Below are 24,340 nucleotides of genomic sequence, written 5' to 3'. Positions count from 1 at the left end.
TTTCTCTCACTCCCCCTCTCCCTCTCTTTCCTTCTCTCTTTCCACTTCTCCCTCCCTCTCTCTGCTTTCTCTCAAATAAGATAAACAAATTTTTTAAAAAAAGAATTTATAAGTGACTGAAATTAGATTCTTGAGTGTGAAGCTGATTCTAATGACAATTCTGTCTCCACTGTTGTGTCTGATTCAACAGAATCTGTTTTAAAGATGATTTAATTAAAAATGATTGAATTCCTTTTTACAAGTATGAGGGAAAAGTGTCACATTTCCCATTTTCCTACCCATGCTGCCCCACCCTCCCCTCCCCCACCCACACCCAATGAATGAATTAGACTTGCAGTCATTATCATCAGACTAGTTACATTCAGCTCCCTGGCTTTCTGCTCTTAGTGCCTAAGGAAAGGAATCCTGATTTTTCCTTACTTTTCCCTCCCCTTTGCCTAAACCAAGTCAAAACTCCCAGAAACAGTTGACAAACCAAGTTTTTAAATTCAGTCCCAAGTCTCCAGGCTCCTCCTACCACATACACACACAGGTTGATTTTTTTTTTTTTTTTTTTTTTTTTTTTTGTAACAGCATCTCGCACTTGGGTGATTACTGGGCTTGGGCTGCAGCTTGCCGCCACACCCCATTTCTTCATTGTTCACCTGGCTCTTTTTTCCAGCCCTAGCAGAAAGCCGGGTGTGTGTGTGTGTGTGTGTGGCCTTGTCAACATCTCTGGCGGTGTGTAATTGCCAGCCGCGTATATTGTTTCACCAGCAATAAAAATCCAGCAGGGAAATGAGTGCTAAAATTAGTTTGTTTGTCCTTTGACAACATCTCCTCCAGTTAAAAAAAAAAGTTGTTTATCTAACTGGCAGAAAAGACTTTGCTGAAATCAAAAGTAACTGCCTTGCTTAATGGTGCGAGAGATTGTATGTGGAAGTGCTTCCACCAGATTCTCCTTGAAAGGACATTTGATCTTCTAGAACGTTCGGCTTCTGACAGTTACTGCATTTTAATGGGTGGGGTTTTTTCCCCTTGTGTTGTTTGTCGGATGGATGTGTGTGGTTCACTGGTGTACCATGAGTCTGTACATCTGTTGGGTGTGGGAGTAGGTAAATGGATGGTTCCACTGGAAGATAAATGGGCTAATTTGCTTTCTCATATGTCCTAGGTATCAAGTTTTCCAACATTTAAGGAGAAAGAAAAGCTCTGAGCAGTGTCTTTGCAAAACATTTGTTGCTAAACCTCACCTTATAGATGTGTATTAAGGCTTCATTCATTCACGCGTTCATTCATTCAACAAAAATAGTATTTTTTAAAGATGTTTTGAATTTATTTTAAAGGCGGAGTTACAGAAAGAGGAGGAGAGACAGAGATCTTCTATCTGCTGGTTCACTTCCCAAATGGCCACAATGGCCCCGGAGTGGGCCAGGCTGAAGCCAAGAGCCTGGAGCTTCATCTGAGTCTCTTACGTGGGTGCAGGGGCCCAACTACTTGGGCCATCTTCCACTGCTTTCCCAGGCATATTAGCAGGGACCTGGATCAGAGTGGGGCAGCTGGGCCTCAAATCCATGCCCATTTGGAATGCGGCATCACAGGCAGGCGGAGGTTTAACTACTACACCACAACCCCTGCTCCCGAGGTCGTATTTAATGAGCACTGAGCATGTGCTAGGCCATGGGATAAAAAGAATCATCTTTGCCTTCAAGGAGCTTACTGTCTAGGATAGGGAATAAATATTAAAAAGCAATTGTACAAATAACCATTCAACTCTAGCTTTAATCATGGGCTATATTTTATTGCAATATAATTCACATGTAAAATTAGCCATTTTAAAGTTATATGCCTCTTGGGGTGGGCATTGTGCACCTTAGCACACCTGCATTCCATATCAGAGTGCCCGTTTGAGTCCTGGATCTCTGCTTCTGATCTAGCTCTCTGCTGATGCATATAGAAAGGCAGCAGATGATGGCTCAAATGCTTGGGTCCCTGGAACCCACGCAGGTGACCTGGAGGAAGTTCTTAACTCCTGGCTTCAACCTGGGCCAGTCCTGGCTGTTGCGGTACATTTGATAAGAAACCAGTGAGAAGATCATTCCCTCTCTGTGTGTGTGTCTCTCTCTGCCACTCTGCTTTTCAAATAAATAAATAAAATTTTTAAAAAAACAAAGCACCTGATTCAGTGGCTTTCAGTATATTCACAGAGTGATTATTTGTAAACCAATTGAGTTGAGCGAAAACTTCAGCACAACCACGGACTTGCCCTGCTGCGGCAGCTTTTCCATTGCTTTCACATGGGCTCTGCTGCTGGTCACTAATGTGAAGGGAGCCTTGGGGGGCGTCACCGGAAGTGAGGAGTTTATGCGTGGTCCCCAGGAGGCAGCCCTCAGGGAACGTTCCTTTGTTCCATTCCCAGAAGCTATGCTTCTCACCTGAAAACTCTCCCCTGCCCCTTGCTTGGACCTACTGGTTCTGGGCAACCTCCACAGCATTGTAGAATTCTGCTCTTCTAAGAATATCTGGAAATGGAAGAAATTCAAGGACCAGGAACCCTCAGGGTCTGCTTCATGTGTGTGCAATAACATCTCCATGACTTCACTCAGCTGATTCTGTGTTGAGAAAATTGACTCACTGGGCTTCTTATTACACACAATGGCTGAAATGATGAAATATTTGCATCATCAGATACCTTGCAGGTGATCTGCTGGGGTGCGTACAAGGATTAAAGGGATCCCAATTTGGTTTGTGGCTCTGCCCAAGTTTCTTCACACCTTCTGTTCTCAGAACATGAGGGTCAAGACACAACAAGGCTCCTCTCCTGGGTCTTGTGAAGGAGCTAAGGGAAATGCAAGGTGCATCTACTGCACACCTGCACTGCATCCTGTAGGTACCCAAGCTCTTAAGAACTTGTCTTGTTAGTACAGTGTCAGCCAGCTCAACGGAAGGTTCTAGGAGTCTTGCCTTTCCTGAACAGCGCTCATTTCATCAGAAGATAGTTTTGTAGCCTCACCAGAAGATCTGGAAAAGAGTAAATTAGCATCAGTGGTGTTCACAGAATTTTGTAACAACCCCTTTAAGACATCTGTCTCCAAGATGGAATTCACCATTGTGGACCCTTTGCCATCATGACAGCCATAGTAGTATCACCCAAGTGTATAGACTTCTTCAAATTGCAGCGCACTTCTGCCGTCCTTGTCTCACGAGTTCTCATGTCGCCCTTGTGATAGTCCCATATGTCTCAGATGAAAAACCTCGGGCCCAGAAAAGGGACTCGCCCTTGATGGTGAAAGCGGTTCTACTATCTCCTATCCTTTTTTTCCTCCTCTCTTCAAAGCTTGCCTGCTTTCTCCTCTGCTCAGCTCTGTAACATTCTTGCCTGATTTGCTAACAACTTGTCAGTTCCACTTACATTCCTTAGGTAAAACACCTGCTTGTCTAATTGCTGACATTAAAGAATGTCAGGAGTCCATCTGACAGATCATTGTATTCACTGGTTTCCTTCTGCCTGATAGATTCCTGTGCGTTGGGATTAATTAAGTCTTGCTTGCTTGCTAGCAAGCCGGTGATCCTCTGAGCCAAATCAGTGGCTGAGTTATCCTTGGGCTCTGATCAGGGGCAGGACCTCAGGGAATCCTCGGCTCCTCCCCAGTAGAGCAGGAGCTTGTGAAAGGTGAGCCTGTGTGCAACTTGCTTTTGGCCATTTACCTGCATCATCCTCTTCTCCTTTGAAAGGTACATGACCGATGGTGGGCTCGGCCTGTACACACGGCGCCTGAACCGGCTGCCTGATGGGATGGCTGTGGTGCGGGAGACACTGCAACGAAACACCTCCCTGGGCCTTGGAGATGCAGACAGGTAAGCTTGCTCCACGTGGGGTTGGGGGGATGCAGGGAGGACGCCGGGGTGGCCTGGGAAACGAGAGTCGTGGGAAAGCGCATGGGGGGATGCTTCAACCCAGGGAGAGGTAGGGAGCCCCTGTGGCGGTGCCTGGGGTCAGGAGCCGGCCCAGGAGGTAGGCGATGGCAGCTGAGGGGTCTCGAGTCCTGCCTCTGTGTAGAGTGCACACGAGGAGCTCAGGCTCAGCTGGTGGTTGCGGTTGTTTTGACTGTTGCTATTGCATCCCTGCAGCTCTAGGGACCTGTCTTCCTCTCTCGTGAGGCTGCTTTTCAGGGATTGCAGCCGTGAGGCATGGGAGGGCTGTGCACTGAGGCAGTGCTCCCGGCCTGGGTGCCTGGGGGACGAGGACGTCTCCCTAACATCTCCTGTGGCCCAGCACGAGGAGGCAAGGCTTGTGGATGTGGTTGCACACCACCTGCTGAGTAGTTGTCATTGTGAAGGGGTTGATCAGGCTTCTTGCCACCACCGCCACTAGAGAAGAACAGAACTTCAGGCAACGCAACAGGAAAGAGAGAGGGCAGTTTGGTTTCCAAGTTTCTCTCGTCCTTACTCTGACATGGACCGGTTCTGTGACCTTGAGCAAGCCACTGACGAAGGGATGTGGACTGTACCATTGCCAAGGTCCCTTCCAGCTCTAATGTGCTGTCTTTCTGGATCTCAGTACAGCTTCCCAATGCCCTTTGATGATCTGGCTGTTCAAGGATTTTTCTGGCGTACTTGACCTCTTTCCACATCTGGGTTGATGAGACAGAACATGGCATTCGACTGCGAGTGGTTTGCAATGACTGTGTGCTTTTTTGGGTGCTAACCCTCATGCGTCAGAAAGCCAAGTAGCGGTAGAAGTACGGCTTCCCACTGTGCATCTCACAGGCCAGCCTTCTTACCAAGAGCTCAGTGCTGTCTCTGGTTCTCTGGCTTCAGAGGAACGTGGCAGCGCACAGGAGAGGCACTAACATCATGCCCAGAAATGGCATTTGCTAAAGAGGATGCTTCCTGTTCTCTGAGAGGCATCCGAGAGCACTGAGTTCATTGTCAGGAGCTTGGGACCTGGCCCAGTCTCTGCTGCTGACTTGGCTGTGCCCTCCTTAGAGCCCTCCATGGCCCAGGGTGGTGATTTATATCGGGGATGACAACAGGCTTCCCGCTGGAGCCCCAGCTCAAGTCTGCTTCCTTTCTATAATTAATAAGAGTTTGACAACTGTTCTTTTCTTTTTTAAAAAAATTTTTATTTGGAAAGCAGAGTGACAGAGGGGAGAGAGATCTTCCATCCATTGGTTCACTCCCGAGAGGGCCACAATAGCCAGGACTGGGCCAGGCTGAAGCCAGGAACCAGGAATTCTGTCCAGCTCTCCTATGTGGGTGACAGGGGTCCAAGTACTTTCTGATGCTTTCCCAGGCACATTTGCAAGGAGCTGGATCAGAAGCAGAGCAGCCAGGACTCAAACCAGTGCTCCAGCATGGGATTTCAGCTTTGCAAGCAGCAGTTTAACTCACTGTGCCACAATTCTGGCACCAATCACTACTCTCTTTTTAAAAAAAAAAAAAAAATTAAAAACTGCTCTTTCTAAGGCATAAACTCTCTGTCACTAAAATCTTTATAGTAAATATTATCGGGGGAAAAATAAGCAGTTGTTGCAGCACCCTCTTGGGAGAGTCCACAATTTGCCAGTTATTTTGCTCATGCATGGTCTCCTGTAAACATGCAGCAGGTTGGTGAATCTATTAGCACAAATGCTGCCCTTACAAGGTGTGCTCCCCTTTGCAGCAGCAGCAGAATCTGTGCTCAGCAATTTAATGTAATGCTTCATTGCAGGGTTAATGGCATTATTATAGACCACAGCTGAGCTTCTGTCCACATCTGGAGATGGAGGATTTGGGGGTGGAAGTGAAAACATGGATGGTGTTTGTTATTTTGCTTCGGTATGAATGGTTCCACCAAGTAGCCAACTATGTCTTCCATTCCAGCCCACACTTGAGTGCTCAGGCGTGATCTTTTATTTTATTTTATTTAAGACCGAATGGATAACCAAATATTAAAGAAAGGACTCAGGTGGCTTTTGTAGAAATAGAATTCAATAGTGATTATAAATTCCTTCATCTATTTTAAATCAGTAGTTGTGAGATTTATTTGTATTTATTTGAGAGAGCGAGCAAGTGAGCAAGCCATCCTCTGCTGGTTCACTTCCCAGTGCTCACAGTGGCCAGCAATGGGCCAAGCTAAAGCAGGGAGCCGGGAACACAAACCAAGATCTCCCAAGTGAGTGCAAGGAACCTGTTTACTTGAGTCATCGGCGCTGCCTTCTCAGGTCTCCATTAGCAGAGAGCTGGAATCAGGAGTCAGAGCCATTCCTCAAACCCAGGTACTGCAATAGGGGATATCTTAAAAGTGGGTGTCTCAGCTGGTGGCTTAACCCCGGGCCAGATGCCAGCCCCATTCTTCCTAGTTTGTGTAAGTTCTGAGATGTAGGCAAGAGGTGTTTTGTGCTGTTCTAGCACTAAGTTAGTGTGAACAGACCACAGTGATGCTTTATCTTTGACTGAGTGGAAGCAGATTTGTTTTTATACAGCTCTTCCTGTAAATTGCCTACAAAAACTATATTCTAAATGAGTGTTTTCCACAGTGGGAGGCTGGCGTTAGTAGTGCAGGAGATCACCTCAACATTTACATTAAATTACATTTAATTGTAATATTTTTACAAATTTGCAATGAACATATCCAAGCCGTGATTTCACAGATACTGCCTGCGGTGAGGAGCGTATTGGCTTGAGACGATTTAACGTGAAATATAAAGGAAGACGGTCACAGGTGGTGGGGAGGCAAGTGGCTGCAGTTTGAGTAGTATCCCCAGCTCTGCAATTGGGAACACCTTCTTTAAACAATCAGACAGGTGGCCAGAACTCCTCCCTTTGAACCTCAAAAACAAAGGTTCTAGGGCTAAGATATTTCCTGGAAATTCTGTACAAGCAGACAGCCCAGTCCTTGTGGCTTCAGACGTAAGCAATAGAGCACGGGTCCTACAGAGGAAATAGGAGAGGTTCTGCTGAGAGGGCAGGCCTCGGCGAAGGGCAGACAAGCATGCGCGTGGCTGCTGGTGGTGAGAAGCAGCAAATTATTAACCACCTCTATGCTGCGCTGGCGAACAGCTGTTGCCAGTAAAGGACGCTGACCCGCGCAGCGGAGCTTGGCCGTTTGCAGCAGGAAATGGCTGGAGTATCTTCGGGTTATGAAAAGTGACTGATAGGAATGTGTACCTTCAGAGCCTGGGAGATAGAGGCCATGTCACTCTGTGGGCCTTGCATGTCACCAGCCGGCTCTGGGGAAGCAGTGAATGAAGATAGTGAATTCAGAACGCCCAGTCTGCTCTTGATCTCCTGTCACGCCTCGGGGTCGCCACCCCTGGGCTCCAGGTTTCTCCTGATAATCATCAGGGGCTCCGTCCAGCAAGCCAGAGCCAGACAGCTGAGAAGGGAGGATCAAAAGGGACAGACGGAGGTGGCTTAACGCACGTTGTAGGCCCCAGATAACAGCCACGGGAGCTTTGGCACGGAGGGCTCTGGACTAAGGCCTGGAGGCCTGGCTGCTAGGGTCTGGATGTGTTTGGAGTATATCCCCGAAGCTTCATGTGCTGAATGAAATTCAGTCCCCACTGTGAAGTATATTAAGAGTGTACAAACCTAATTTCACTCTGGTATTTAGAGGTTAGAGTTGGAAGGTAGTTAGGATTAAGGAAGGTCATCAGGGTGTAACCTCATGGTTGAATCCTGGTTGCTTTTTAGGACAAAGGAAGGAGGGCCAGAGCTGTGGCACAGCAGGTTGAAGTCCCAGCCTGCAGCACCGACATTCCATATGAATGCTGGTTCGAGTCCCGGCTGCTCCACTTCCAATCCAACTCCCTGCTAATGTGCCTGGGAAAGCAGTAGAAGATGGCCCAGGCCCTTGGGCCCCTGCACCCACGTGGGAGACCCAGAAGAAGCTCCTGGCTTTGAATTGGCTCAGCTCTGGCTGTTTGTTACAGCCAATTGGGGAGTGAACCAGTGGATGGAATCTCTCTCTCTCTCTAACTCTTTCAAATCAGTAAATCTTTTGGGGAAAAAAAAAAAAAAAAAAAAGATGAGTAGAGGAACTCAGAAGAGACACACAGACGTGCACACTGTTCCTTGCCGTGTAGTTCCTTACATCACCATGGAACTCTGCCAGTAGGAAGCCTATCACCAGCTTCAGGCCACTGACCTTGCTCCACCCCCTCCCCCAGGAGTGTGAGCCAAAATACACCTCTCCCTTTATAAAGTTCCCCAGTCTGTGACACTCAGTTAATAGCAGCAGAAAGTGGACGAATAGGTCAGCCTGTCAGAAAGTCAAATGGTTTTTGCACCTCTGCCAGCTGTCCCCTCAGAACCCATCCGGAGTGCTTGAACTCCAGGGAGTTAAGTGCTCCGGAAGCTCTGGGTTCAGCTCACGGAAAGTCTCCCCTTACTGTGGCTTTCTTGGTCACCCCAGAGCTTCAATGTGCTCCTGAGCCCCCCTCAGGCTGGGGCTGTACTGCAGCATCCCAGGGCCATGTAAATGCCACGGAGAGCGCCAGCAGGCAGAAGGGCCCTGCAGAGGATGACCTTGGGTTAGCTCTCTCCTCAACCATCAGAGCACTTACTGAATGCCAGTGGCTTTCATTTGGGCAATAACGCCACATTAAACTTTCCAAGGACAAAAAACACAAATGCCCTATGGTTTAAAAAAAAAGTCAGCCTGAGACTGAAAATGTCCCTCCAACACTGCCAGGAAACCAAGGAGAGAGGAGAGCCCTGTTTTGTTTTCCTTCTTGTTATAAGCAGTTCATTATTTTCCAAATTATGAATGTTTGAGATGTGGGAATGGCTCTTTCTGTTGCTGTACAGACATCTCAGACTGTGTCTGGGGCCCTGGCCCTCCGGCCATCCCAGTTTTGCCCTAAATTGAGAGGCTGCTCTCGGGTAAGCCCCATGGCATGAGGATGTAGCTATGCAGCCTGGTATTCGAGCAGCCTGCCAAGCCAAACGGTCCTTCCTCGCCCAGATTGTCATAAGTGCTCCAAGAGCCCAGGCATCACTTGGTTTTGTGATTTGTGTGGAACAAAGCAGCCTTTCTGGCACCAAACAATGAATTCATGGGTTCAGGCCCAACCTGGAGGGAAGAGTTACATCCAGGCGAGAGGGCCCCAGCCGGCAGGTGCAATTGGCAGCAAGCCCTTGTTCAGGGGTAGGTCCCCAAGCCAGTTATTCCTTAGGCATAGTTCCCGCTGGGATCTACAGAAGAGAAGGAACAAATAGGGCAAGAGACCTCCACATCCTCTTCGATCCAGAATGTGTGGCTGTGTAATGTTGCATGGCAAGAGTGAATTAAGGCTGCTTATCAGCTGGCATCAAAGAGGAAGATTGCCTTGCATTCTGCAGCTGGATCCAAGGAACTGACAACATTCTCTTTCTTTAAAAGATTTATTTATTTATTTGAAAGGCAGGATGAGAGAGTGAGTGAGAGAAAGAGAAAGAGATAAAGAGAGAGAGAATGAATCTTCTATCTACTGGTTCACTCTCCAAATGACTACAACAGCTGGTGCTGGAGCCAGGAGCTTCATCGGGGTCTCCTACATGCATACAGTGGTCCACGGACTTGGGGCCATCTTCTGCTTTCTCAGGCCATAAGCAGGGAGCTGAATTGGAAGTGGAGCAGCTGGGACTCAAACTTGTGCTGATATGGGATGCTGGCATTGCAGGTGGCGGCTTAACCTGCTATGCCACAGCACTGTCCCTGTGACAACCTTCTTAGGAGCAGAGGAGAGAGACAGAAGAGGAGGTCCAAGTGTTGTAGCATGAGAAGGATGCAACCTGCCATTGCTGGCTTTGAAGTTAGAGTAAGGAGTCTACTGCCAGAGGACACAGGGAGTGGGGAAAGGCTAAGGGGCAGCAGTCCTGCCCCCCAAGCCTCCAGAAATGAGGACGCCCTGCCAGTAACTACACCTTTTTGTTTGTGTAACTCATGTCAGACCTAAAACGCTCAGAACTTATGATGATAATGCATTTTTGCTGTTTTTAAGCACAAAGTTCATGGTAATGTATATGGCAGCAATAGAAAACCACTGTCAGCTTTTATCAGAAACTAAACAATACTAGGATCCATTACCTGATGGACTGCTGTATGCCAGGAGCTGCACCACGCACCTTGTAAGCATCATCCCGTTGACACTTGACCCTTTAAGGGGAGCTAGGGCCCTGGTGTCCTGGACTTGAAGCAGTGGTACTCATGAGGGGCCGTAACCTTGCCTGACTCACACCCCCAACAGGAGTCCAAGATGCGGGTCAAGCCAAGGCCTGTGTGACCCGCTGTGTACTCTAACCAGCTTACTTACTGCCTCTTTAAGGGAGCTGTCCTCTGGAGTCTGCCAGTTCTGAACTGAAGCCCTAGTCTTGATGTCCTCTCGTTAAATGAGCCCCCAGTCACTAAAAACACAAGCATGCCCAAATGGCTGGAAGAGTAAATTCAGTTCTTCTTTTGTTTTTCAAAAAGGCAGAGAGAGAGAGAGAGAAATCTTCCATCTGCTGGTTCACTCTCCAAATGGTCACAATGGCCAGGGCTGGGCCAGGCTGAAGCCAGGAGCCCGGAATTCCATCCAGGTCTCCCACATGGGTGCAGGGGCCCAAGCACTGGGGCCAGCTTCCACAGCTTTCCCAGGCACATCAGCAGGGAGCTGGATTGGAAGTGGAGCAGCCTGGACTCTAACTGGTGCCCGTTTGGGATGCTGGTGTTACAGTTGGCAGCTTTACCCGCTGTGCTACAATGCCAGCTCCATAAATTCAGTTCTTCAGGAGCAACACCCCATCCCAGACTTCTTACACATGGACGCTGCAGGGCCGGTGGGGGATGGAGCATGCCACCCTCTTTTCCTGGCAGTGACCTCAGGCCCAGAGGGACAAGTCCTCTCGTACATAAAGCTGGATGGGTTAGCTCTTCTGCCTGCTTGTAGGTTCACCTGTTGGTGAATTCTGACCTCCTGCAGTGTGCTCTGTGAGTAGCGAGAGGAGCCCACAGTCTCAAGGTCCCCGGGCAGCGCTGATGCCTCCCTTCAGTGACCTAGGCAATCCAGGGTCACGGGGTCGGGGCGGGAGGGGGGAACTATGTCCTTTCTTCTGGGATGAGAAGATGCCTCCAGCACAGCACCAGCCTCAGGTGGCCTTATCGCCTCCTCTGCTCCCCACTTCTCTTTCCCCTCCCCCTCCAGCCTGTGCATGGCTACGGACTAGAAGAGAGTGAAAGTCACTTTCAACCCTGGGCTCAGAAAAGGGCCCTTGGAGGCAAATCTGTCTCCATGGTAACAGGGTAATAATTACTCATGGGCCTTTCCCAGGGACTGCTTTTCCGCTGGTGCCACTGGCTTCCTTGGCAAGCGAGAGCTGCCTCTGTGGGATGGGTAGGCAGGGGCCACCTGTGCCGGACAGGGGGTGGTGCTGACAGGAAGCAAACCATCTGCACTGTCAACCACAGAGGAATTCTCCCAGGGGCTTGGAAAGAGCAGAGGAAGGCTAGTCTGCCTGCCATTGTTTCTTGGGCATGCGCTATTTTAAAATGGAAAAAAAAAAAAAGGCATGGTGGACAGGATCCCCCCAGGAATCTCAGAATCTGTGACTCAGAATCTCAGCCTCTTGACTTGGTGGCAGGACAGCAGAAACGTGGCTTGCCTGGGGGGAGGGGCATTATCACACCCCAAAGTGCTGCCCCTCAGCAGTTGTTGCAAGGTGATTTATAGGCTTCATGGTTGTTCCAAGTATGGATGAACCGATGTCCAGCAATGTGAAAGCAAGCATGAGAGGCCACCTTTCTCTGTGCTTACTCTCCCATAACCCAAAGCATAGGTCCCAACCCCAAGTCCCAGTCTGACCGCACCTGTGCCCTATAACAGAAAACAACACAGTGTGTTTGAATGCATGCACCTGGGAAAGTCTTTGTTTCAATCAAAACAGGACAGGTTATGCTGCCAGACAAGTGACTGAACACACTCACCCTCCACTCTGCCTCCATTGCAGGCCAGTGGAGACTGTGTTGTCCGTCATTCTGTCTCTGAGACCTAGGGGGACAGAGGGACCATCATTTAGAGCACTGGTAATCCCTATGACCAGGCAAAAGAGAAAGTAGGGAACCACACACTATCTCTTAAATCTTCTGCCTGGAAACAGCCCATGTAACTTCTGCTCTGTCACTGGACAAAGGAAGTCACATGGCTACACTGAAGTTCAAAGGTGACAGGAAGTGCAGGTCTGCCATGTGCCTGCAAGGGGAAGACAATGCAGTGGCCTTCCTAATGACTGTCACCGTTTTGTGTACAAATGACAGCCTGAGCTTCATGCTAACCCCAACTGTGCATGATGCAAGTCATCACCTTTTACTGTATGCCTATCAGATGCCAGCATGCTGCCACCCATTCACTCTGATCACATGGCCCCTGGGGACTCCTGTGTAGGGGAGAGAGAGCAGGTAAATGAAGAACATGACAACTGAATGGGTTAGGCAATTTTATCCAATGCTGTGGGTCAGTTTTATTTCAACCAAGTATTTGGACTACATTTTGATATGTGACAGCTTATAGAAAATGCTGCCGATGATTTAATATTAACTGAGCACCTACTATATACCAGGCCCTGGGGACCTGAAGATGAATAGGACTGCACTCGGGAAGCTTAGAGTCTAGCAAGCATTTGGTGCAGCCAGCGTGTAAATATTTATTTATTTATTTGAAAGAAAAAGGTGGAGTTACAGAGAGGCAGAGACAGAGAGAGAGAGAGGTCTTCCATCCGCTGGTTCACTCCCCAAATGGCCACACTGGCTGGAGCTAGGCCGATCCGATGCCAGGAGCCAGGAGCTTTTTTCTGTATCTCCGACACAGGTGCAGGGGCTCAAGGACTTGGGCTGTCTTCTACTGCTTTCGCAGGCCATAGCAGGGAGCTGGATCAGAAGTGGAGCAGCCAGATCTCGAACCAGCACCCATATTGGGATGCTGGCAGCTTTACCTGCTAAGCCACAGTGGCAGCCCCAATAAATAATTTGTTGTAAAAGAGGCTTACAGTCAAGTAGGGGAAGAGAGGAACCTACATAAGCAGTAGAAAGGTGATGATGGAGCAAGTGCTGTAGACTTCTACCCTGGGCTGGGGGGGGGGGGCGCACAGGAAGCACCCCAGGGGCCGACTGTGGTCCTGCATGGAGAACTTGCTGAGACCCTAGTAAAATGCCAGAGAATGCTTTCCTGTCAGTGGGGATTTGGAAGATCCTTTAGCAACTATCCAAGCGTCAGATCAGCCCACTTAGCTCTTCATCCGCTTGGGATTTCCTCTGACGTCCTCCATCACTATTAAAGGGCAGCCCCACCACGATTTGTTATGGGAATGCTAAGAGCTGATTGAGATATGTCTGGTGCACAAGGAAGCCCTCGCAGGGAGCAAGGTGCCCTCCCTCCTCGTGGGCCTGGGAAGCACGAGCTCCCAGTGACTCTGATGGAAACATGCATTACCTGCATGGAGATGAGTGCATTCCTTGCCGTAAGGGAGTGAAGCTGCATTAGGAACCAGAGACTGGGCCTGGGCCTGGCTCTGCCTCATGTGAGTATCTTGAGCATGATGCTTTCCCCTCTCTGCACCCCCATTCCTTCAACTGCGTGGTCAAACTGGCTGAGAGTAAAGGCTCCCAAGCTCCCCAAACTCCTGTGAGTCTCTGCTCTTGTTTCTCACTTGAAGGGCAGGGTTAACCGAGTGACTCACAGGCATAGCTCATCCAGGTCGGGCAGGGGCTCCACACATCCCTCTTCCCTGATAGCCACAATAACACGTGGAGCACATGACAGCATCACATTCAGGAGTGGGCTTCTCGTGTGCAGCTGCCTTGCTGAGTGGCCTCCTCTTCTGCACTCCGCTGACCTCTTACAGAGGGATGTCATTCCTTACGATGCTTTGCGGCTAAGCCTGCTCCAGGTCACCGTGCGTTTAGAGGAGTTTGAGAGAGCTGGGTGGCCATGGTTGCTGATGGCAGGTGCAGAGGAGAGCCTGGGGCTGTAGGACCAGAGTAAGATCTTCCCCCAGGGAAGGAAGTGCCTGGAGGAGAGGGTGGTGGGCCTTAGACCAGCTGGAACTTTGGAGAAACTCTATCATACATTGCAATGGATTTGTTCCCATTGGACCTTCACCAAAATTATATTAAGAAATGAAGCTCATGGAATTGTAGTCTTGTTTTCATCACGATAGTGACATTCCAAATCACTGATAAGCAGTGACTTGTGTTTATTTTGGTGGGTGTTTTGACTTGAGCTTTAATTAGACTTGGAGGGACACTATTCCTTAAAACAGCACCAACAGCGGGTGCAGCCTGTGCAGTGCAGAGCAGGTGGTCTACCTCAAGAACAAGCAGTTTGGGGGGTTGGAGGGATTTCCCTGAACTGATTTTTCATGCAGTGGATAGACTCTGCATGGTGTACCATAGTCCAAGAGGACGAAACAGCACTTTGAAAGTTACACAAGGAGGGGCTGGCATTGTGGCATAGTGGGTAAAGCCACCCCGTGCGACACCAGCATACCATATTGGTGCCAGTTCATGTCTGGCTGCTCCACTTCTGGTCTAGCTCCCTGCTAAAGGCTTGGGAAAAGCAGCAGAAGATGACCCAAGTGTTTTGGCCCCTCCCACCCATGAGGGAGACCTTGAAGAAGCTCCTGTCTCCTGGCTTCGACCTGGCCGGGCACTGGCTATTGCAGCCATCTGGGGAGTAAACCAGCAATGGAAGATCTCTCTCTCTCTCCTCCTCCTCCTCCTCCTCCTCCTTCTTCTTCTTCTTCTCTCTCTCTCTCTCTCTCTCTCTCTCCACCCCCGAATCCCCAATTCTGACTTTAAAATCAATAAATGAATCTTTAAAAATTTTTTAGAGAAAGTCAAACAAGGAAACAATAAGTTTAATGTATAAGGAACCTGAGGCTTGGGAAGGTGACGTTCCTTCACCAAGGCCACAATGCTACCAGGAGCAAAGTGAGGGTTTGAATGTGGGTCTCCTTTCCATAAAACTGTGGCTGTCAGTCATCGTATTTGCCTCCATCTTTGTTCTCAGGCTCAACTGCCCTCCCTCCAAAAACTGAGCCTCATCTGGAGCTGCGTGAGTACCTGGCGAGCATCTGCTTAGGGTCCAGCGTGCACCACGGCACTCCCAGGTGTCCCCACATCCGGATGCCCTGGCCCCTCCCCTGGGTATTGTGGGGAGACTCGAGGAATATGTTAGCCTGAGAGGTCAGCTCAGGCCGGTTCTGCTGCACACAGAGCTCCATCCTTTACTTAAGAGGATCTCGGGGTTGCCAGGAGCTGGGGATGTGTTTTTCTCCCGAGAACGTTTAGCTGTTTTATTGCCAGAACCTCCAGGAAAGACTTCAGAGTTGCCATTGTCACGATCGCTCCAGTTGACCGTGAGGGTCATTGTTTCCCAGGAGTGGCGTCTGCCGTGGACTCCTGTGGCTTCTTTGTGTCTCAGTCCTGCAGGACGAGGAGGCTGGCTTTGTGCGCTCCAGCTGCGACCCCTTGTTTTCCCTTGTCGGCCGGGCGCTCTGATTTATCTCCCTCATTAATCGTGGTGCTCAGTACTGTACGATTGCCTGAAACGAGATCTGAAGAGAGAGTGTGACATTTTGAAGGATGTTGCGAGACTGTGGAGATCACACAGGGGTGCAGGGAAATGAGGTGGTTGCACAGCTCAGTGGCTCAGAGCTCCACCCTGAGGATTTCTGTTGTCACCCTCCCTTCCCCTTCCCCTGAGATTTAGGGAGAGGGATTCGTGTTCTACAGTTCTCCTGGCCACCGAATAAGGCTTCACAAAAGTCTCCCTGGCTGCCTGGTGGACTTGTCTGGGCACAGCTTGTAGGTAGTGGAGTTGAGCCCCAGTGATGACGTGCAGCAGGCAGGAGTCTGTTGGGTCTCCTTTCATGGGGTGCAGGGGTGACTAGAAAGCCAGTGTGCTCCCCATTCTAAAGGAAGTAGGCTGAGCGCTGAGTGGGGAGCTGAGGGTGCCCTGGAAGAGCCCCCGTGGAGAGAAGGGGCCCATCTCTCCATTGTCCACATGGTAGCAGCTCAGGCAGGCTCTGGGTGCTCTGAGCAGATTCCTTAGGCTGCTTGCCCTCCCCAGAGGACTGTTGGCAAGCTGGAAGCCACACCCACCATGCTCCAGGTATTCGTCTAAGAGCTTCATTTAGCTTTAACCTCCCGGAGTCCCCAACAAGACAGGACTTACCCCCATTTCACGGACGAGGAGGTCCAGGTCAGTGTGCCCAAGCGACTTGCTCAGGGTTATATAGGCAGCGAGGGCAGGGCTTGAATACCAGCCCAGGTCTGCCTGTGTCTAAAGCCAGTGTAGGCCAGCGCCGCGGCTCACTAGGCTTATCCTCTGCCTGCGGCGCCGGCACACTGGGTTCTAGTCCCGGTCGGGGTGCCGGATTCTGTCCCAGTTGCCCCTCTTCCAGGCCAGCTCTCTGCTGTGGCCAGGGAGTACAGTGGAGGATGGCCCAAGTGTTTGGGCCCTGCACCCCATGGGAGACCAGGAGAAGCACCTGGCTCCTGGCTTCGGATCAGCACAGTGCGCCGGCCGCAGTGGCCATTGGAGGGTGAACCAACGGCAAAAGGAAGACCTTTCTCTCTGTCTCTCTCTCTCACTGTCCACTCTGCCTGTCCAAAAAATAAAAAATAAAGCCAGTGTAGTGTCCGAGCCTCCACACCACCCATCTCTAAACGGGAGAGTGGGCCATGCTGAGTAGTCCATGCATCCAGCTCCCCCTGTCTCAGAGCAATCAGGAGCAACCTAAGTGCTTCCTTTACTTGAGGAACTCTGCCTCCCGCTCCGGAACTGGCTCTGGTTCCGCCTTCCCCCTTCCTATCCTCACTCCAGGCAGGAGGTTTTGGGGTCTCTCATCCAGCCAGGGTCTCCCCATGACCTGGGCTTTGCACGTAGCGTGCCTCTGGAACTGTAGGCTCCTGGGTGTGGTCTCCCTCTCTAGACAGGGAGGGAGCGAGCAGAATAGCAACCTGTTCTCCGCGTTCCCCTGGCAGGTCTCTGCGTCCCTCCTCCAAGTAATCGCTCAATGTCTCCTCTTGTCCCACTGCGACCCTCACACGGCGCATTCTCCGCCCTGCAGCCGTTGTAACTTCTTAGCGTCCACTTGAGGTGCACCCTGCCTCCTGCCCCAGGGTTGACTTCAGTGACTCGCCAATGCATGCAGAATAAAATCCAGACTCCTTACCGTGGCCTCCGAGTCAGCGCGTGTGCTAGCCCCTGCCCTCCTCTTTGGTATCACCTCGTCCTGCTTTCCTCTCCTGAACTCATGCCTGCTCTCCCTGCAGAACCTTTGCACATGCTATTCCCTCCGCCTGGAATGTGCTTCCAGCATTTTCTGTTTCCAGGGCTGACTCAGATCCATCAAACCTCACCTTTCGGAGGCTCTTCTGACCGCTCTACCTAAAGAAGATGCCAGTGGTTAATTTCTTTTTAGAAACTATCTCACATCCAGTTGGACTATCTGTGTCAATTTCGTTTATTTTCTGTAATACCTCCGCCATGAGACAGGAAGTCTGAGGAAGACAGAGACCAGGCCAGTTGTGTTTGTGGGGAATTTCCACTCCTTGCACAGCGCCCGGCTCAGGGGCTGCTCATCACATAGGTCAGGAGTGAATGAATGACTGCTAGGCACCGGGCTGCAGGGCTGACAATGTGATGCAGGCAACAATGAAACAGCACAGCCCCCCAACAAGGCAGCAGAGGGCTGAGACCCATGAGAACCGAGCAGTAGCCAGAGGCCAACTGCTGCTACAAGGCACCAGGAGCGGCTACCTAGGAAGGGACGAGCGGTTCTCTTAGCTCACTGCCCTGGAGGCTGCATGTCAGATGACACCACGCAGGCTCTGGTGAAGGCTCCACGATGGATGGCAGAGAGTGTGCAGAAGACCACGTGACAAGACAGGAGGAGGAAGACTGACAGCCGTCCTGTGAGGGCACGCCCCCGTGATCCAAGGACCTCCCACCAGGCTCCATCTCCTGTAGTAATTTCTACCACTTCCCACAGCACCACCCAAGCCCTTAACCCACGGGTCTTTGGACCCACGTCCAAAGCACAGCACAATCATGGCTGGTGCTAATCAACCCTAGTGCCTCAGCTTGGGGTAAACCGTGGCTTCCAATCCTTGCAACAAACTATCTGTGGCCCCAGCCTGCCTTCCAAAAATGTGTGTGTGTGTGTCCAGGAGTTTCTACTGTGGGAGACTGAGGGTTGACCCAGCCCAGTACCACTTCTGGAAAAATACCTCTGACCTGTGACCTCCTGACAAGTTCAGACTGCAGTGTTGCCATGTGCCAGCTCTGTGATAGAAGTTGGTTAGCCATCCTGAGCCCCAGTATCCCCATCTCCGCCATTCGCTGGGCTGCTCTGAAGATTAAATAAGGCTGTGCTGACAGGAGGACGGCACAGTGCTTAGGCCTGGTGTGTGCCCCCAGTGCGTAGCAGCAGTCTTTATTTAATAGTGGGTTAGGATGCTGTTTTCACAGGTGAGGACAGTGAGGTACAGAAAGGCTAAGATGCCTACAACAGGAGGCGAGAATATAAGTGGGAGTCCTTTCAGCCCCAGGTCCAGTGCTGTGGCCCTGGCCTGTGTTACCCCCATGCCACCATGTACCCTTCTTTTTGCAATTCAGCTCTGGGAAATCTCTCTCAGGTCCTGTCTCCCTGCTGCTCTGTCCATTGGGAACTCTGGTGGGACCAAAAGCAGAACATATACTTTTTAAAAGATCTATTTATTTATTTGAAAGGCAGAGTGACACCATGAGAGAGAGTGAGGGAGAGAGAGTTCTTCCATGTACTGTTTCAGTCCCCAAAGGGCTGCAATGGCCACGCTGAAGCCAGGAGCCAGGAACTTCATTCCAGTCTCCCACATAAGTGGCAGGGGCCCAAGCACCTGGGCCACTGTTTGCCAGGTGCATTAGCAGGGAGCTGGATTGGAAGCAGAGCAGCCAGGACTTGAACCAGCATTCTGATAGGGGATGCCTGTGTTACAAGTGGTGGCTTAACCTGCTACACCACAACACTGGCTTTAAGGAAAGCAGAAGATATTTAAGGCCTGAGGCCTCAGGGGGTAACTGGCAAAAGCTAAAATAGTCAACACACTGTGTCCTGGCAGGGGGCCCCACTCTTTGGAACCAGCAGACTTACTACCTTGTAACAACATCAGAGGTGCAAACGTGTTAAAATCCCCAGCAGAGGTCTTGAAACCAAACATGAAAGGGTTTATGACCTTGTGAATTTGAACTCGGGGAGCCAACCAAGCTATAATTCCAGCTCTGCTTTTGGAAGTGCAGATCAGAACCATAATTTGAGGAGGGCCTTGGAACACACACTGATTATGTTTCAAAGCACTAGCTGGGGGATGAAGCGGCCCTGGGATGGCCGTGGGGAGACTGAAGCAGGGCCTCCAGCTGGGACAATTAAATGTCCTTGCTGCTCATTCCAAACAAAAGCCCCAAGGAAGCCGCCCGAAGGCCAGGCTCTTAATGATGTGGAAGAGTGGGCTACTGAGCTGAGCCAGCCAGCTGGGGGAGCTCTGGCAGGTCCTGGGACCTTGACTGTCCCCTGCAGGACGTCTGCACGGGAGGCCTTTGTGTACTAGCTGCACTTGTCATGCTAATGACCCAGGCCTGAGGGTGGAGGAGCAGTGCCTCTCTCCCGCCTCACCCTGCAGCGGCCTGGGGTTCCTGGCGCGCACTCTGCTCCGTGGTACCATCCTGCTGCGCCAGCCCAGTTCCTCAATGTGTCACACACACACACCCCGCACAGCCGCAGGGATCCTGCTCAAGGGCGGAGCTGACCACAGCGTCACTGGCCCGCTTGAAACCCTTTGTGGTTCCTCATCACAGACGGGAGGAAGTGCAGACCCCTGCAGTAATGCCCCTGCCCGCTCCCCCACCCCAACCTCAGCCCCTGCTGCCCCATCAGCCTCACTTCACATTTCCGGCCCGCCCGGCAGCATCCAGCACAGTCCGTGGTGCTGTCAGTGTTCGTGCCTTTGCCCATGGCCTTCTCTCTATCTGAACACCATCCTGAGCTTCCTTGCCCAGAGGACCTGCCCTCTCCTTGCATTCATGTCAAATCCCCCTTTTTCAGCCCCTGAGGACCACCCAAAGGACCCTGTCTAACCCTTTTTAAAAAAAAATTTTTTTTTTAATTTATTTATTTGACAGGTAGAGTTACAGACAGTGAGAGAGAGAGAGACAGAGAGAAAGGTCTTCCTTCCGTTGGTTCACTCCCCAAATGGTCGCATTGGCTGGAACTGCGTCGATCGAAGCTAGAAGCTTCCTGCGGGTCTCCCATGCGGGTGCAGGGCCCAAGCACTTGGGCCATCCTCCACTGCACTCCCGGGCCACAGCAGAGAGCTGGACTGGAAGAGGAGCAACCAGGAGTAGAACCGGAGCCCACATGGGATGGCGGCGCCGCAAGGCAAAGGTTTACCAAGTGCACCATGGCGCTGGCCCCAACCAACCCTTTGTTTTAACATCTAAACAAGTCTTGACAGTGTCTGTTTCCCCTATGCTAGACATGAAGTCAGGAATTATCTTACTTTTCATTGAGCTTCCAGGACCCCCTAACGCAGGGTCTGGCACTTAGTAGGTGCTCCGTCAGCACTTACTGAACAGAGCTCCTGTTGTAGCCAGAGCAGTCCTGTCTCTGCAGCCGTATGAGATCAGTATGAACGTTGTTTTTCTCACTCTGAGCCCTGGCTCAATCCTTAACATACTGGGTGGCACACACTAGGTCTCCGATAAGGATCAGGTGCAAGCGTGGCTAAGGTGATTTTGTGGTGTGACAGTCCAAGCTGCCTTAGTTTGAGTGACCTACACATAGGACCATGGATCCGAGTGGGTTATAAACAGCAGACCCTTCCTTCTCATGACTCTGGGGGTGGAATCGGAGACCAGGGTGCCAGCATGGTTGGTTCTGGTGAGGGGCTTCCTCCAGGTGGAGACGACTGGCTTCTCATAACCTCGCATGGCAGGAGTTCAATGAGGTCTCCTGGGTCTCTTTCCTAAGGACATTCATCCCAATCATAAGGGCTCTGCTCTTGTGACCTAATGAGCTCCCACAAGCCCCACCTGCAACACCATCATCATGGCGGTTGGATGTCAGTAGACAGTTGGGATGAGGGGTATACAACCATTCAGTCCATGACCCCAACACATACATATGTAGTACTCCCTGGAGACCCTGTATGAGGTGCTGTGTTGGGCCAGCACTGTGGGCACATGGGTCTGTGGTGGAGCCTTCTCCAAAGACACCAAGGTTCTCCTCCTATCTCATGGATCAGGTAGTGAGCCAACAAGGGGAGGGACAGCAAGTAGGGGTATACCAAAGGTTGCCCATTCAGAGAGCAGGTCCAGGAGCACTGTGCCATGAGGTAGACGGAAGGGTTTCTGGAAGAGATGGGCCTTCAGCTAGGGCCAGCAGCCCAAACCAGTTGGAGGTGTTGCTGTAGAACCCCCAAGCTGGGTCCGCTCACCCGATACACAGAAAGCCAATCGCTGACACTGGGGTGTTGGAAGACAGCAGGTGTTTATTGCAAAGTGCAGAGCAGGGAGCTGGGCAGCTATTACTTAATTCCTAGGCTTTCCTAGGGCTTAGGGCTGAAGGGTCTTGTAGATTGCAATGGGAGCTGAGAGGTCCAGCTGTGTTCAAGTTGCTGGTTGGTCAGTGGTGCTCATGACCTTCCTTTGATTGGTCAGTGATGCTGTGTTCTTTAGGGAATTTATGATGGCTGGGTGGGCTCCAGTTGGTAGGGGGAGGGGTCATGTGCAGGTGGCAGTTACATTCTGCCTGGACCTGGAATCCCCCTACATAAACCACCCCAGGACAACACTGGCCATCAAGGTTCTCTTCTATTGGAGAAGCAAATAACTCCTTGAGCCCGGTGATTAGAACCTTGTAGGGCCAGCTGGATCACTCCCTCAAGTCAGTGAATTCCTTTTGATAAAGTACCAGCAAGGACACCTTGGGCTAAGGGAGACAAACAAGAGACTGGGTCCTGATTTTACATATAGGAGTTCGGTTTCAAGCTGGACCTTGGAAAACAAATGGGAATCACAGGAGGTACAGGGAAGGAGCCATCCAGGCGTGGTGGGAGGACGATGGAGGGCGGGGGAGGGACGGAGAAGGAAGAGCCTGGGAAAGGAAATCTCATCTTTGAAGGCTGACAGCCTGTTTTCCAGGCTCACAGATCCACCACTCTGATCCTTAAAGCCTCCACTCCAGAAGCTACATCCCACTGTGCCCTTGGGAATAACCACCCACTGCCCCCTCCCTCCCCCAACCTGCAGTGTCAGAGGTCAGCCCTGTGTCCTTGGAGAGAAGCCTTTGGAAAACAGGCGCAGAGAGACTGAGGCAAATGGCCCCGGGGCCCAGCTACCTCCTAATGATTAAACACTACGCAAACAGCTGGGGGACTGGGTGCCTCAGTAAGTGGGCTGTAAACCAGAGGGGGCAGCGGCCATCCCACCAACTGGGAGGAAGCAAGGCTGGACAAATGCTTTGTGTCCTAAGCAACAAGCCCTATACTGGCAGCCAGGAAAGCTGACCCAGGCTTCTACTGCAACCCCAGTGGGGAGCCAGGGAGGGAGGGAGAGCTGGTTCTGAGATCACCTAGAGTGAAAACTAGCAAGTAGTGTCCCCCTCCCCTGCCCCCACCACTGCTGGGTGCTCTAAATGTGCCACAGATTAATTTACAATACAGCCTGGGGAGTTAGATGCTACAGGTTGGGAAACAGAGCTGGTAATTGAGGCAGGACTCAAATGAGGGCTGTATTGTTGGGCCATCTTATCTACCTATCCATCTAGGTACTCACCTCCAGCCTCAAGTTAAATGATGCAGCTGACTCAGAAAGGGTGTGTCTTTTTTCTAGAGTCACACAGCAAGCAAATACTAGAGAAAGGACTAGAACTCCGGTCCTCGGACCCTCCAATGCAGGTGTTGTCTGTTGTCTCCAGTGATTGCACTCTGCCCAGAGCAGTTTCCAGGGTCCAGTGACTCAAAGTGCCGGGTACAGGAGGTTGCTGCTCTGGGGTTCTCTGCATGCACACTTCCCTCCATCTCTAGAATAGTTCTGCCGGAGTCCAGTAAGTAAAACAATTCACCACTGCCGCGCCAGTGGCCTCTCCAGGAGGGAGGTAGCTGGACACGCTTCCTCGCCTTTGGGAAGAGCCAGACCAGAGCCGTGGGAAGACAAAGCCTTCTGTGTTGCCAGCCATGAAGGGTTAGGAGCCACTACTCCCATTCTTCCGTAAGAAGCAAAGCCATTATGTTCCGTGTGTTAGGGTTTGCTAGCTTCTGGTTTGGCACTCGAGAGCATGTAGGTCTCTGGTAGCCACCAACCTTGCTTCCAAAATTGGTTCTCAAACAGCAGGGCTCCTTAAGCTCCAGAAGTGGGGACCCCTCCACCCCATCCACAAGTCACCTGGGATTCCCAGCAGCAGTTACTACACTGGCCCTGCGCTCCTCTCTGTGTCACCTCTAACAGTTTCATCTTTTTTTTTTTTTTTTTTTTTTTTTTAAGATTTCTTTATTTGAAAGGTGGAGTTACAAAAAGACAGAGGCAGAAAGAGAGAGGTCTTCCATCCGCTGGTTCACTCCCCAAATGGCTGTCATAGACAGAGTTGTGGCTGTCCAAAGCCAGGAGCCCAAAGCTTCTTCCAGGTTTCTCATGCCAGTGCAGAATCCCAAGCGCTTGGGTCATCTTCTACAGTTTTCCCAGGCCATAGCAGAGAGCTGGATTATAAGTGAAGCATCTGGGTCTCGAACTGGTGCTCATATGGGATGCTGGCACTGAAGGTGGCGGCTTTACCCAGTGTACCACAGCACCAGCCCCATAACAGCTTCCTTTGTTTCTTCTGTGTGTTCACCACATCAGTTAGAATTGTGACACTGAAGGGTGAGCCTACCTTCGGAGCTTCAGAATCCACGTTCCTTGTGTATTCCACGGCTGTGTTGTACTTGGGTGTCCCTTCTGCAGAATGGGCATGCACAGCCCTGATCTCTCTAGTGCCCCTTCCTGTAAGTCAGATACAGCTGTGGAACTCACCCCGCCCTAGGAAGAGCAGCTCACGGTCTCCCTGCTGGCCCTGAGGAAGTGACCACCCGGTGCTGATGGAACTCGAAGAAATGGGATCTGCTGCGGGGTAGTTTCGATGTTCTCATCAGGTGACAGTTAATGCTTCCAGCATCTCCTTCCAGGAGAGGCCAGGCTTGCCCTTCTCACAGACACCACTTGCTGCCTGCCAGTGCTGAAAGAAGAGAGTGTCTGAACCCACTGGGTTGCTTTTCAAGTTGCAAGCATCATGCCCCCATGAGGGACTCCACTGACCCTGGCGTTTGTTCCAGACACCCGCAGATGCG

At 51.0% G+C, this 24,340-nt stretch overlaps 1 protein-coding gene across 11 annotated transcripts in view; it reads left to right on the top strand.

The window, feature by feature from the left end:
* Positions 1-24,340, top strand: part of NAV2 (neuron navigator 2) — a 757,965-nt gene that overhangs the window by 623,148 nt on the left and 110,477 nt on the right. For all 11 annotated transcript variants that reach the window (XM_051824899.2, XM_002708951.5, XM_008268740.4 and 8 more), the window contains one exon: positions 3,715-3,837. In XM_051824899.2, coding sequence (XP_051680859.2) covers positions 3,715-3,837 — 123 coding nt within the window. The remainder of the gene's footprint in view (positions 1-3,714; positions 3,838-24,340) is intronic.

The sequence above is a fragment of the Oryctolagus cuniculus genome, chromosome 1 (assembly GCF_964237555.1).
Source record: "Oryctolagus cuniculus chromosome 1, mOryCun1.1, whole genome shotgun sequence".
Lineage (NCBI taxonomy): Eukaryota > Metazoa > Chordata > Mammalia > Lagomorpha > Leporidae > Oryctolagus > Oryctolagus cuniculus.
Note: the sequence above shows the minus strand (reverse complement) of the source record. Positions and strands in the feature narration are given on the sequence as shown.